General features: G+C 29.4%; 1 protein-coding gene and 1 long non-coding RNA gene across 6 annotated transcripts in view; one reads left to right on the forward strand and one right to left on the reverse strand.

Moving 5' to 3' along the window:
• Window positions 1-15582, forward strand: part of LOC106679546 (supervillin) — a 394230-nt gene that overhangs the window by 116614 nt on the left and 262034 nt on the right. For all 5 annotated transcript variants that reach the window (XM_014418761.2, XM_014418757.2, XM_014418760.2 and 2 more), the window contains exon 5: window positions 13990-14101. In XM_014418761.2, coding sequence (XP_014274247.1) covers window positions 13990-14101 — 112 coding nt within the window. The remainder of the gene's footprint in view (window positions 1-13989; window positions 14102-15582) is intronic.
• The window catches only part of LOC136795738 (uncharacterized), a 2592-nt gene continuing 2380 nt past the window's right edge, over window positions 15371-15582 (reverse strand). Inside the window, exon 3 of the long non-coding RNA XR_010843388.1 lies at window positions 15371-15537. This is a non-coding gene — a long non-coding RNA (uncharacterized lncRNA). The remainder of the gene's footprint in view (window positions 15538-15582) is intronic.

Raw genomic sequence — 15582 nt, forward strand, 5'->3', positions numbered from 1 at the left:
TTTTAATGAACCAAATGAAACTTTATATTATTACTAGGTGATAAAACTGATAGTTACTTTCATAATGGTTTTCTTTTATGCCGAGGATATTCAATGGCTAGACAAATAAATCCTTGTCTTATTTATGGACAGTTCAAGTAATCAACAGTTTATACTACAGTCAATCACAAAATTCTGATTGAAAATACTGAAAATTAAATATATATGTTTATTTTCCAATAAAGATTAACATTATGTTCGATTTAACAAACGGTCCTCCGGGACTGAACTATACATATTCAATCACAATTGTTGAAAAAATATATTAACCCGGAAATAAAAATAAATACTTCCGTATTAATCTATTTTCGGTTTCACTGACTAAATTATGATCAAATCGTTAAAAAAGAAAGAAAGAAAAAATCTAGCACTAAATACATCCGTATTAATCTATTTTCGGTTTCACTGACTAAATTATGATCAAATCGTTAAAAAAGAAAGAAAGAAAAAATCTAGCACTAAATACATCCGTATTAATCTATTTTCGGTTTCACCGACTCTAAATTATGATCAAATCATTTTTAAAAAATCCAGTACTAATCTTGATTGAATAAGTCACAACTGAAATTTATATAAAAACCTATCATATAAAGCATTATGCCCCTTAAATGTTACATACGTACAAGATCTGACCTTCTTTACTATTTATACTACCTTTAAATCAAGAACTCTGAAACTGGTCGGTTCAGATACTTTTTAAGTATTTTAGTTTTCCTTGATGGGGTTATACTTCTATAGTGACGCCGTAGGCCGAAGTAAGCACTGTTTGCAGCCTGGATCATTTTCTTCACCTCCAGATGTGTTACGTTACATTATTTTATGTGGACATTAGACCCAAGTATTCAAACTACTATGGAATTAAAAGAACATGTATCTAATTTATATTACTACAAGAAATAGATGTAACCAATCATAAAGCTACCCTTTTTTTCTATAGCCTGTTAAAAGCATGAAATGTATACATTCAAAACAGTACTTTTTTCGTTGAGAGTTTAAAATTAAATTATTTGTTCTAAATGCAAAGTACATATCAACCAATGATTTTGATTTTTTTTTTTAATTGAATCATAATAATACAAGCTAGCACAATCAAAAGCAATAATTGTTTTAAGTTGATTAACAGCGTTTTGAGTGTTCATTAATACCGTAGAGGTTAAACCAAAGAAAGAAAAAATAAATGATAACAATAATAGTGTTCCTTTTGTTAAGTATTTTGGAAATGAAAAGATATATAAATGATTTGATCAGAAAATGATTTGGTCAAAGCAGAATGTTATTTTAACTGTGAACAAGAAAGACAAAACATTTGGTATATGATCAAGGAAGTGGTATAACCCTACTCTCCTTCAAAGCTAAAGTGAAGCCAAAAGGTGTGAGGTTAGCCTCACCCTTGAGGCCTAAGTTTACGTTGAGGTTAATGGCAATGTCCGTCACTCCTCTACCACGTCCCTGGGTCCATCATAAGCCCCGCATTTTTTTTGGGTGGGGGGTCGTCTGTAGCTCAGGGATTTGAAGCGCAAGTCTTTCCCACCTAGAAACTGTAGCAGCGTCGGTTCGAATCCGGCCTGAGGCGTCGAAATTCATTTCTGTAACGCTCCCATGAAATAAAAACTCGAACCCCCATGGTTACAATAGGGTATATACCCAGTAGACAACCCCTCCTCCCCCTATGTCAGAAATGTCCAGGAGGGGGTCATAGAAGAAAAAAGCCCCGCACTTTTGGCTTCAGTTTTTCTTCCGGCTTACTCTCTCCATTGTACTCCTTTCTCCAAGGTCCCAACAACCGGTTATAACCCTGCCGTTCTACCAACTAATTTGTGTATGAAATTGTGGCGGGTACGGCCACAATAATAACATTAAAAAAATTTTAAGTATGTTATCTAAAAAAAAAAAATGAAATCAATGTATTAATAAAAATTGATTAAATTATAGTAGAATGATTTCTTAACATGTATCAATATTAAATTTTCAAATATGAATCTTAAGCACTTAAAAAAAAAAGTTTCTAACACAATCCAGAATGTAACTCACGGAAATAGGTTTGTAATCTTCGCAAGCAGAAGTCATTAGAGCAATACCAATACTTGAATCCGCAACGGTCGTCCCAAAGTGATTTCGAGAATTACAGTTACTAAAATCAGCTAAGATGCAGAAGCTGGTGAGGTTAGCTAACAGCGGCCCATTGTCCTAGTGCTGGAGATAACAGGAGAAGACCTTGGCACAAGTTAATCAGGATACGACGAAGGCTAATTCCGCCCCTGATAAAGGCTATTGTTTCAATCAGCCAGTCCTTCCACCGGCCTACAAGTGCTCTCTTAGATCTAGTTCCTACTTGGTCAAGGTCAACTATATAGTCTTTCTCTCTATAATCACATATATAGAAGGTAAAGATTGTACTACCAATTAGTACTGCATCAGTTCAAACTGGGAAGACGCCGATGCCAATATAAACAATAACTAGAGGAGTATTGTAACTAATTCATTACACCATCCAGTCATTCCGGGATTCCTGTAAATGAGGTGAAGCTGCAAGAGAGGTCCACAAAGTGAAAAATACATCCTCCTATATCTCTCCTTTAGTTCTGTTTCAACTAATGACGATTAGGATCGTATATGACTGACGACGAAATTGATCTACCTCAGATAATAGCAAACTTAAAAATAAAAAAACCTCATACTAACAAAGCCATTTTTGGACCACGTCCTCCAGACAATATAGAGAAGAGGAGGGAGTTACAACGCACTTCAGAGTAGGACACTGTCGGTTGATCCACGACCATCTGATAACAAGAAAAGATTCACCATATTCCATCTCAGAGGAACATTGTAAACTAGTTATCATAATTATGCATATATTGTAGGAGTGTCCTCGATACAGAGGGATCGTGGAAAAATGCGGTGTTACTCGACAACTCTCCAGGGCTATGAGGAACAATAGAGATAATATTAACAAAACTATTCAACTCACTAAAACCTTCAGATTAATTACGGAGATATGAAACTGATTGTTATATCAACAATTATCATAAATTGTTCTTATTATCATTATTTGCTAAATTCATCATCAATTATAAATTGTCACATTCATTATCAAAAATGATCTTAAACTATCATAATTAACATGTTTTCAGCCTCGTTATTTACTATCTGTATTTATCTATAATCGATGTAAGAAGTATTAGTTTTTCTTTGTTACAAGGGCAATAATAACCATCCCTGTTTTTGCATTTCTCCATCTCTGATGTAATTAAGCTTGTTTTGTTAAAATAGTCTGAAGTAACCAGCAAATTCCAGGTCCCAATTTTCAGCAAAAAAAATCATAATTATTTTTAATTAATCTCTTACTTAAAACTACCATCAAGTAAAATTTAAAAAAAAATTTTTAAAATAAAATTTTCATTTTATAATTAAAGCCTAAAACCTGTTTTTACATGATGAACTAACACGATTTCCAATAACCCCTACTTTGTGTTCTCTCTTTTCAAATTCGACAACCTCTATAGCACTTACAATGGTAAAACTTACCTTTACAATATTGTATTTATACCTTAGATAAAAAATTATTATTATTATTATGTTTTCTTGTTCCCATTTTTGCTACAGCAGTAACTTCATCACAATGGGAACAAAATAAAATGTACTTTAGAGAAACGTTTTTTAAAAATTCTATATTTAAGCCCATTTCGTTAAAATATGAATGAGGATGTGACCTGGTTAACATTGAAGGCCATTTAATATTATTACATCAATATGACGAGTGTAATCATAATCGTTCGTACAGTTTATGAGAAAAAATTAAAAATGTGTAAAATTGATGAAATTAAGTGGCACTTACAGTAAGGCGATTTTAGTGAAACGTTGCTTTAAAATCACTGGCATGTACCTACCTAATATATGTACCTTCAATTCCATACAATATTTGTTTATAAGCTAGGCTGTTCACATACGTACACACACACACACACACGTATACCATCTTGCATGACTAAATTATAATGACTCAAGGGACCTTAGAACGAGTATTTCCATCTAAACCATAATTTCGAAATTTTGCACGACCATAATATTTCCTCTTTTTATATATTTCACATGTAGAAGAATGAACGTATAAATTTTGTAATAGTGCAATGAGAATTGAAGTGCTCAAGGTAAGTAGAACATAGGTAAAATATTCCAATTTAATTGTCTTTCAGAAAAATGCTTCTTCAGCATGGAATATGAACTTGACCTTTTACTTTTTTATAATTTTCATCTTTTGTTTTTTTAGCTGCTTTCTTTTTCTTTATCTTTATTATTTTTAAAACTTTTTTTAATTTTAATTTTTCCCCTTTATTTGCTACTTATTTTTATGTCTTTATTTGTTTTATGTAGTTATGCATTTTCTTAAACTATTTGTTTTGCTTTTTTAACTTCACTTTATATTTAATATATTTTTTTTTTTTGTTTAATGTTTTATTTTTTAATATTGTTTTTCTTAATTTATTTTTAATTTTATTTTCCTTTATGTTTGTCTTTTTATATTATTATTATTTATTTTATATTATTATTTCTGATTTTTTTTTGTTATCTTTCTGTTTATTTAATCTTTTTTTCTCTTCTAAAGATCATATTTAATATTCATGAACATCGAAATAAATGTATAGTGATCCTTAGAAACCATTTTAGACAAGTCTGAGAATTATCTATCAAATTTTCACATACTCTTTCACCATCTAATAGTAGTACATCTACATTGCCAATATAAATACTAAAAGATAAATTAGACTTAAACAAATATTATTAAAGCGGATAAAAAGGGATAACAAGAGATTTGGATAACATAAAATGGGCTTGGAACTAATTATCAATGCTTTTCATCAAATTTATTAACTTGTAAATCTCATCAAATATTCTTTGGATTTAATTACAATTAGGCCCTGATATCGATTGGTATTTCGCTTTATTAAAAAGCTCAAAAATAATTTTGAGCCCAAACAAACATAATTATATTAATTAATTTTAATTTATTATTTAACAATAAATTGATTACTGTAGATTATTCATCATGTTCTGTAGATTTCATGCGATACATTATTAAAAATGGATACATTTATAATTTATGAAACCAAGTCATATTGTACATCTACAGCATAGGTGGAATCACCATTGATAATTTAAGTATATAGGAATTGCTTTTTTACATATACAGTGATCAATAAGTCAGCAAGTGATATTACAGACGTGTAGAGCCCATTTTCATTATAGAAATAATTTTTCAGTTGATTTTTCACAAATATTACAGTTTTGACCGCTCACTTTTCTTGCAAGTGAACGAAATACAGTAATATTAAACACATGAAGAGTACACCCTTTATACAAATGTATTCCAGTACTTCCAAAAAGTTCAAAAAAATGTTTTAACACTTTTAGAGATTGTTTTTTTTCTTTGAATCAATGAATTCGTTTAATGAAAATTTTGCTGCGTATTCATTCTGAAATATTCTACTTTTTTAAAATTATTTCAGGCTCTCTGAAAAATGTTATACTTTTGGGAGACGATTAAGTTGGTTGGGTATGGTGGAAAAACTTCACACTTTCGACACCCAATGTAACATGTATCTCTGTTAACCTAAAAAAAAATGTTCTGAATATTTAAATATTGACATGTTTCGAATTAAAAAAATGATTAGCTGATTGAATTAACTAAATTAAATTGGTATTGTAAAATAATTCTTTGGAAAAAAAATTAATCAAACGTATCGATGATCTAAAGGAAACTTATACGAAGTTCTTCTATCACTCTTATTGGTGATTAGCCAAAGCTGGATTTTTTAGCTATAGTATTATATTATTATTATAATCTTCTAGATAATTTAACTGGATATATTCCATCTGCAAATTGTTTTGGAAATGAAATATAAAATTAATAGATTAAAGTCTAATTTTTTTAAATGTCCCCAAGTCAAAAATCAATTATCTATAAAGAATACTGTAAAATAATTCTTTGAAGATGAAAATAAATAAAGCGTGACGTACATATCGACATTTTAAGCACACTTAAACAAACTGGGGGAGATAAGTAGGTGAGATAACACATTTCAATGATTTTTTTTATAATATTAGAATGGGTCCCAGGAATTTCTAAAAAACATTCACATTTTTAATTAATATGAAAATTCGTATATAAAGGTTTCAAAAAGAGGTTAAAACTAATCAACTCGATTTTTCCTAAAAGTTTTTTTTCTAGTCTAGTTTAGTTGAAACTACTTTTAGTTTTGTAATGTTTTATACATTTAAACTCATTCAACGAGATCAAAAGTCATTTTTTCTTATTCTTCACGAGAAAACATAACATTTTTTTTTATCAGAAAGGTTTTATCCTCATTGAAAGTTTGATATTCTTAAAACTTTTTTTTTTCTAAGGAACTTTATTATTGTTTATTTAAAAAACTAACCATATCCCATTTTTAATAGCCATGATAATTAATAAATGATTTGATAATTAACTTACGTGGTAAGAAGAAAATATTTTTTTAAGTTTGATTATAAATTTCCGGAAATTAGAGAAATATAGACCTATAATATATCGTTGAAAAGCCAAAGATCTTAGAAATATAATACTCAATATAGAAAGTCGTAGATGGTAATGAAGAATGACGAAGACAGCATAAATAAATGTTTTGTTTCAACACGAGTTTGACAGTGCGGGCGCATGCGTATATTTCCGTTCCACCAGCCTATTAACAGTTGACTTGTCGACATAATTATTAAACAATCACTTTTTTTTTATTTCACTTAACCTATATTTGAGCCTTTCAGATGACAAGAGGACTAACGCCTTGGAAACAGTATAATGGAGGGCGTAAGCTAGCAGAAAAAGGAAAGATAAAAAACCTCATATGCCTTTCAGGGGCGTGGTAGAGAAGCAGGGGAAGAGTACTAGCCAATCACTGGCAGCCTTCTGCTTTAGTTTATTTTACAATGTAGGACATTCCTATTAACCTCAACGTAAAATTTTAGTGGGTGTGGTCTTTTTTACTTCATTTTTGCTTTGAAGGAGTGTAGGGTTTGCCATCTCTCTGACTAAATCATTCTTGGTATTTTCAATATTTATAATCTATAACAATTCAGCATCGAATAAATGGTCGTCAAGAGCACTTTTTATATTTTTTTGCTATACTTTTGCAAAAGAAAAATTATAAATTTCGAAGGGAAATATTGGACGTATTTTCCGGAAAATGTTTCTGAAATTAGACGTAATCAATTTTACAACTGACTGGCTGATTTCGACAGTTAGTGCAGGGAAGTATTGTCACAGAGAACAATAAGGATATTGAGTGTTAAATGTAAAAAGTTTTAACATACTAACTTTTGTAAGTATAGAATTGTGAGCAGCCCACTTTAAAGTCCATGTTATATATAAAATGAACAGGAGATCTTTACAAATTTTTTGGGCACCGTTTTTTCCAAAACCTATAATTTCATTATTATTATTATTATCCATTACTATATTATAGTTTAAAAACGTCCAAAAAGAAAACAACACGAACTAGGACTAAGTAACCTATCAAAATGATTGATAAAGTAAGGAAATATTTCTCCATTTAGCACAATTTAAAATTTAAACTAAACATCATGAATACATCTAATATAAAAATATTTCTTCTAAACAAGGATTAATTTAAGCTTAAAGTAGGGTGTAGGAACACTAAGTGAAAGTTGTGTGACGTAGGCAACATGCTAGATTTATTTTTTATTTCGTTATGTTGTAGAGTAATTATAAGTAAATTGCAAGTTTTACAAAAAAAATTGTGATTGACAGAAATGGAAAATTTGAAAAAACATGCACATAGAATAAGTGATCATTAATACTCGATATCTCATATATTTCAATCATAAAATATAAAATCTCTATTATAATTAACTATTTATCACAACGAGATAAGAGGGTTACGACTCCTAAGTGTACACCAACAGCTCTTTAATCAACGACTAATTGTCCGGCGTAACTAACTATAATGTCATCCAGTCCTTGAATCGTTATCAAGGGAGGCCGTTCATTACGTTATCCATTTAGAAATTAATTAGTCAACATTGGGTGGTACATTGTAGTAAGATCAATATTACAATCTCATTAAAGGCGACATTTTAATGGTTTTCTTTAAAATTACAATCACCAAAAAGTTTGATTAAACAAAGTTTATATACGAACATGAACGCAAATGAAAAGTAAATTATTATAATTTCGACAACTTACTCAGAAGTAGAAAATTCTCAATGGTAATTGGACCGCAGCACTGTGTAACCAATTAAAGTATATAAAAAGCATCGATGACTGATTTTACATTCACATAAAAATATTGTAATAATTAATAGGAACGATAGAGCTTAAGCAGTATTGTACATAATATGTTAATAATGATAATATAGTAGACAATAATATAACTAGTAATAAAATGAATACAATATAGGTATAATGCAGTAATAACATTGCAATAGTATAGTATAATCATATTAATATGGCATTGCAGTGGTATTATGTTTTAAGATAGTTCAAGAAAATAACTATTTCTTGGTTTTAAATATGAACCGCTCCTAAGTTAATCAAAATGTAAACTTATATTAAACTCAATGTCTATTTTATTACTAATGTCACATTCTAATGTTTATTCATCAATTTCTGGACTAATGTTCCCAAAATAATAATATTGTTTATTGTTCTTGTATGATTCTAATCCATTAAATTTTTTTTAAATGCGATTAAAGGGTTTAAAATTATATATGAAAAAATTAAAATTCTTATTTTTATCCAATGTTCGATATACTGTGCGGTGTATTAATGTGATGCTTAGAAATTACATAAATTATTAGTTCTTATTAAAATACGAGTGAGGAAGACGTTCTAATGATAATATTAATGAATGGAAAAAAGTTAATAAATAACCTGATAGAACCTTATATAAAACCTAATCATTGTTTATCTGTTGCACTTTGTTTCAGTAAAAGACGGGGTGAACAAACTACGGCTCATGACAGCTGTACGAAATCACAGATAGTAATAAGCCGAATTTTAAAAACCTATAAAGCCTTTAAAATTTCAACTAAGCTTTAACATGTTAAAATAAACTAATAAAGATAAAATTTGTTTCATTCTGAACTAAATTGGTATGAGAAGAAATATTTTTGATCTTACTTAAGACTGAGTCAGTAATAATTTAAGTTAAAATTCCATTATAATTAAGTTAAAAATAAATTTTGACCGAAGATGAGCAATATACGTTTTTAAAATTTTTTTTTTATAAAATATTAAGTTATATACTGTAGATTTAAAATCACCGAGGAAAAAATGACCTCAGCAAAGAAACAACTAAGAATAAGAAGAATTTTTCAATAAACTATTTCAAATACTTCCAAGAATTATATATAGATAATTTACTTCACAGTGTTTCTAAGTACATTGCCACTAACTTTACAAAAAATATGATTAAAGGTTCTCTCTGTTAGGAAAATTACCACTTTTCAATTAATTCTTTGACTGAACAGATTTAGGTATAAATTCTAAATTAGGAGTTAGGAGTTAGGATTATGGCTGATAATATGCCTTGTTATATGGTAATAGGTAGTAAAAACTATGATAAATGTTAATTTTAGTATAATTATAGTATAATACCTTTTTAATTTTTCCTTGAAATTACGAATTTTCTATTGATTTAACTTAAAAAAATAAAATGAGACTGAAGCCACAGTACCAGCAATATCACGACAGAGGCACGCAGGTGGCGTTTTCTCATATAAATATTGATTACATACTGTTTGTTAGATGATAATATTTTAGTACCATATTCTCATACCAACGAGATATTCTAATGTCAATATTTATTTCGAACAATGATATATTTATATCTTCTGCTATTTTAGAGTCTAATTAGAGTTCCCTTAAATTTATGTCTTAGTAAACATAGACCTGTATAAATCCAAGCCAGGTAAAGACTTTTGAAGCTCATAATAATGCTGTATTTAATGGCTTCTGCTTACTCAGTGAATCGATTCTAAGTAGAGATAGGATTCTAATTTAATATGATTTCCTCCCTCAACTCTAATCCAATATTCAAATTTCCCGATCTGGAAGTTTCCCCAAATCTGATAAGCGATGAGAAAGATTATCTCTATCACTTCTGCAAGCCGCTGTTAATGTATTTAACTGGTAATATTTTGTCCTATTAAATATCCTCTGAGATATTCGAATTTTTTGTTACCTCCAGACAAAATATTTATGGCTATTACCTAAATAACAATTTTAATTTCCTTTTTTTGTTTTAGAGAAATCTGGAGAATTATTAGTGTTATTTATAGAGCATTACTAAAATATATATGTAATTCTATCTCCAGCGGTATTCATATAAACAAAAACATTGTATAAACCAAGCATCTCTGAAGATACAAAACTCATTAAAACATGTTATTCTTGTTGATTGATGTTGATTTTGATAGTGTCAATAAATAAAGGAAACCCTAGTAACAATCAAACGCCACTATATTGCAAGAGTAAATGGGAGCATGAGATTCTCGAAGCTGATTACTTTAACATTTTAGTATTAGTTATATTAACCATTAGTTACTAGCCAGGAAAATTGTTATAGAAATTTTTTTGGGAGTAGTAAAATCTAAAATTTTTAAACAACCGAGTTAGCCTGCAATAAGCCCTCCTCCAGAAATTTTGCTAATTTCCCTGTAGTACAAGAGCTTAAGAGGAGACAAAAATCAGTTATTTTAATCCCATTTTTGATTACTGTCATGAAAACTATATATAATTACTAGTTAGAATTGGTGAGTCTGCCAAGTATAGATAGGTAGGGGGAATTAAAAATTGATGCTGTCTCAAATTGTTTTAAAAAATCACTTTTTCATTCTGAGCTCCATAACTTTAAAATTACCAACACTGGAAAATCTAATACATCATTCAACGTAGAGTGAATTTACTAAAATATAAGCCTTGTTTACGTTCAATTGTTAAATATACGTTTTTAAAAAGCCACATTTTATGAAAAATCTATAAATAATGAAGTTATTTGGGGAAATCTATATCATAGGAACTATTCCTTGTACAGATGGTATTAAAATTAGTTTAAATCACTTTAAACTAAATAAAAGCTAGTTTAATGTGCTATAAAAAGTTTATGACGTTTATTATCGTAGGGATACTTTTGCTAAAATAAATTGATTTCTAGTTGTTTCGACAAAAATTCTTATTCAAATGGAAATGTGAAAATTACTACTTCTACGAAGATAACCTCATTAGCTACTTTATGGAAAATTAACCTAGTTTTGATTTGAGTGCTAATAGACATCGTTATGTCAAATGGTTCCTGAGCTATAGATTTCAAAAAAAAAAAATCACTAACCACTGTTTTTTTAGTACATTTTTTATGAAATGTGGCTTTTTAATAAACTATATTTCGGGAACTATTGAACGTAAATAGCTCTATTGTGCAACATATTTTAGAAAAACATATTTTTATTCTACTTTAAATGATGTTCTATTTGGTTTTCTAGTGTTGTATTATTTTAAAGATATGGAGCTCTAATTAAAAAATTAATTTTTTTAACGTTTTCAAACAGCCGTATGTTTATTTCCCCTAATTATACTTGGCAGGCTCATCAGTTTTGACTAGCAATTATAAATATTTTTCATTTTTCAAGTGATCAAAAATTGGGGTGAAATAACTGACTTGTTATCTACTATTACTTATATATATATATAATACTATATATTATCTTATACTATTACCTTTCCATATTATCCCACAACAACGCTTATAGGCTATTCTGCGTATACTAAGCTCTATAAGTAAAATGTTTCATTACAATTTTCACAGACTGAAGGCAATTAAATGTTATAATTCATTCTTTTTTGGTATTTTAAATATTGAGAGTGATAACCCCTTTGCAATCCTTTGTGATGAAGTACCTCGTACTAGAAACCATAGTTAATTAATTTTTACTTAAATAATATCGTTCTGCTAAATACTATGATTTCTCAATATTATTCACTTCAAATCGGCAACAACTTTTAAAATATTACCTTTATCAATAAACATTTTTTTATGCAAGAATGGACCAATAAGTAATGATAAAAAGTGATAACAGTGTAAAGCAATGTAGATATGACAGGATTTTTTTTCTGAAATTCAAATTTTTGACTAATTATGAGGTTTTAAAGTACATGAATATGAGACAATAGTCCCGAAACGTTGTGCTACAATATGTTAATTTAAAATAAATTACATTCAAATTGCAAGTTTTTCAACTTCAAACATTTTTTTTATTGAATTGACTTAATACACTTCCTAAAGAGAAAATCCAGAATATTACCTTTATCGTATTGGGAGTACTTTATCCGATTCAGAACGTGATACTGTACCCACCTTTTTTTTTGAGAAAATTATTTCTCAAATATCCCACAGCAAAATGACAATGATTTATTTATTTTTACTGTAGTAACGAATTTAAGGTAATTGTAGTAGACGTAAGGTCTCAATTTGTAAGACAAAAAAATAAGATTTGGCATTTAGTAGTGAGTTTTCCCAGAACAGGGACGATACTCACATCATGATATATGATTTGAAACCCGATGCCTAGAAATCAGAACGTGGGATTACAATCCTTTCTGCAGCCGCCACAGACATTTACCCCATAAATACCCTAACGACGACACCCTGGACGACGGCCCGATTGAAAGGAGATTACAGCAGTTTGTCACAGGGGTCCATTTTCCTCAAGGCTAGGCTCCCATCAGGGATAAAAGATGGCTCAGGAAGAGGCTTAAATTGACAGAGATTTAGTGTCGCAGAAAATATTTCAAGTATAAAGCGAGGTTGTTCTCGGCTATATTATTGGATTCCTTGTCACTTTACTATCCAACATAGACTATACCACAATTTACCTCCTAACATTATATTTAACTCCATAAGCTTATCTAATGTACTAACATTCGCTACATTATGTCTTATTTTACTAGAAACACGTCAACATTAAATTAGCTAATAAATTACAAATGTATGTAAGCTTACATTAACATTACATTAGATTAACAAAAATTAATCTTAAAGCATAATGTGGCTTGAAGGAGTTTTTTCTCCTCTGAATTAATAAATTTTAATTTAAAATTCAATTAGAAAATATATCACAAAGTATTGAGTAACCATTTAATTATATATGATATTATAATAAATCTTACTTAAATACATTTACAGTGAAAGTTCCCGAATTGGTAAACCCTCTTTATGGACAATTTTAATAAAGTCTCGTTTAACAAAGTATGGAATCTCTCCACACCACCAGCACCCTCTGTTCTATAAAGGGCAGCAGTTATAAAATATGAATGGACCAGTACTGAAATCTGGGGGTCATTTTCAAAAAAGTTACAAAAAATGTTACATAATAAGTACTGATTTTGTGGAACATATTACAACATTAACGAAAATTTATCAAGTAAATAAACGTATGCATTATATAATTTATATAGTTAATTATGTAGTTAATTAACTACTAATTAATTCTCACCTCAAATACGTTGGAAAATTTATTTTATTCTGAAATTATATTTCAAACAAACTAACCAAAAATCTAAATTTTTTATTTAGATAGTTTTATTCTAAACTTCCCCTTGATTTAATCGGAAAATGTTTTCATTTATTTTATTAGGGGGGGATTTACACCACATGGGAACGTTTAATTATTATGTTCCCAGTATTCAGTAAAGAAAATATATATAATTTCATTTTCTGTTCTTTCTATACAAACCCCTTCTTACCGAAACCTCTGTATAACGGGCAATATAGTTTTACCGTGGGTGTCCGTTTTATAGTTACGGTAATAAAAAATAAATCCTTGTGATCACACTCTACTTTTCTGTAAACTTTTAAGATGAATTAAGCTAAATGTTATTAAAATATTTTTACTTGTCCACAGGATGAAAACTCTATAGGGGACAGTTGCACCAAGAAAGAGAAGGACAAAAGTGCCAAAAGGAAGTCCTATCTCAACAGGTCCCACACCTCAGAGCCCATTCCTCCTACTACAGGTACGTCAAACCTTTTTTTATAATTATAAAAACCTATTTTATTATTATTATTATATAATAGTTGTTACATTATATAATAGTAATTATTAGGTATATATAAAAAAAATGTACAGCATTGCTATATTTGAATTCAATTTTAATTGATAGTTAAACTTTACCAGTGTGTGTTCAAATGAAAATAGGAAAAAAAAAAATTGTTTAAACATATGCTTAGTACCAAATGATATTGAATTTGATATTGAACTCTCGTTTTTATTATTTAAATGTAATTTTTTATTTTTTTACTTTTGGTACAACATCCCTAAGAATCAAATGATGTTTGCTGCGGTATATTAATTTGTATGAAAATGAAACAATATAAATTAAACTTATTTAATTTATTTTAGAAGAATTACTGGCAGCTATCGGGTTATGTAGCTTAAACATAATACTGTTAAATTTTTTTCCCGTTATTACTTCATTCCGCCATTCCACAAAGTAGAATGAACAATAAGAAAACAAATAGGAAGGAGATAGTTGACCGTATGAAGTAAATTGTAGGAAGATAGTCCGGGTGGCGGTCAATAAAGGTATAAAAATAGTAGAAGTTAATTATTTATAGTTAACTAACGTTTCGCCCCACTATGCAGGGCTGTGAGATAGAAACAAAGATCACAACTCAACAGTTTTCTGAATAGGTTTCTTGGAAGGATAATTCAGTCGAGGTGGATTACGAAAATAGTTGATAGTTAAATTCATCATGACAACCAATAAAACTACTTTTTACTGTGCTAAATAAAAGTAAAAATTAACAAAATTTTACATTAAAAAAAAAGAAGAAATAAACTGATTGTTACCTATTTTTTTTTCTTACCTTCTAATATCTTTATTCACAACTTATACAAATACACATAATAGATTGATTACATATATACAAGCATTTCTAAAGAATCTTGTATTGCCGGATGGCATTTTAAGAGGGGATACATTGTCCGCTGAATGCGGTTTATGCAATGATAGCATGTTTGCCAGGGGACTTAAAATGGTAATAGTAATAGAATGGGGAGAAACCATTCCGGCTGGACGAATGATGTGTTCAACAAATGGACATAACAGCACCTAAGGGACGTCTACCTGATAATTCTCTAGAAGAATTTAGGAGACGTACAGGTTTAACGTATCTAGACCTCCAGTTTATTTATTATTCTTAATTTTTAATCGAAACTTTTGGAATAATCACATGAAAAAGATGAATAATACGTCCGATATTTCGAAGGCTATGGCTGACAAAGAAAGCGGGATCATACAGCTGCTGCCACCTGTTTGTGAAGTCGGATCTAATTGTCACACTCCATTAGCTGGAAACTCCACTTCAAAGGAACAGCTCTCGGGCACTGGGTCGATAGTGTCTGCGTCCTACCTCCCCGACGTCTGGCTCGGCTAGTAGGGTCTATCCGCTGTCACAACAACGGATTATCGGTCATAAGCTTATTATATCATAT

This window comes from Halyomorpha halys, unplaced genomic scaffold (assembly GCF_000696795.3).
Source record: "Halyomorpha halys isolate HHAL.00 unplaced genomic scaffold, Hhal_1.1 Scaffold208.1, whole genome shotgun sequence".
Classification (NCBI taxonomy): domain Eukaryota; kingdom Metazoa; phylum Arthropoda; class Insecta; order Hemiptera; family Pentatomidae; genus Halyomorpha; species Halyomorpha halys.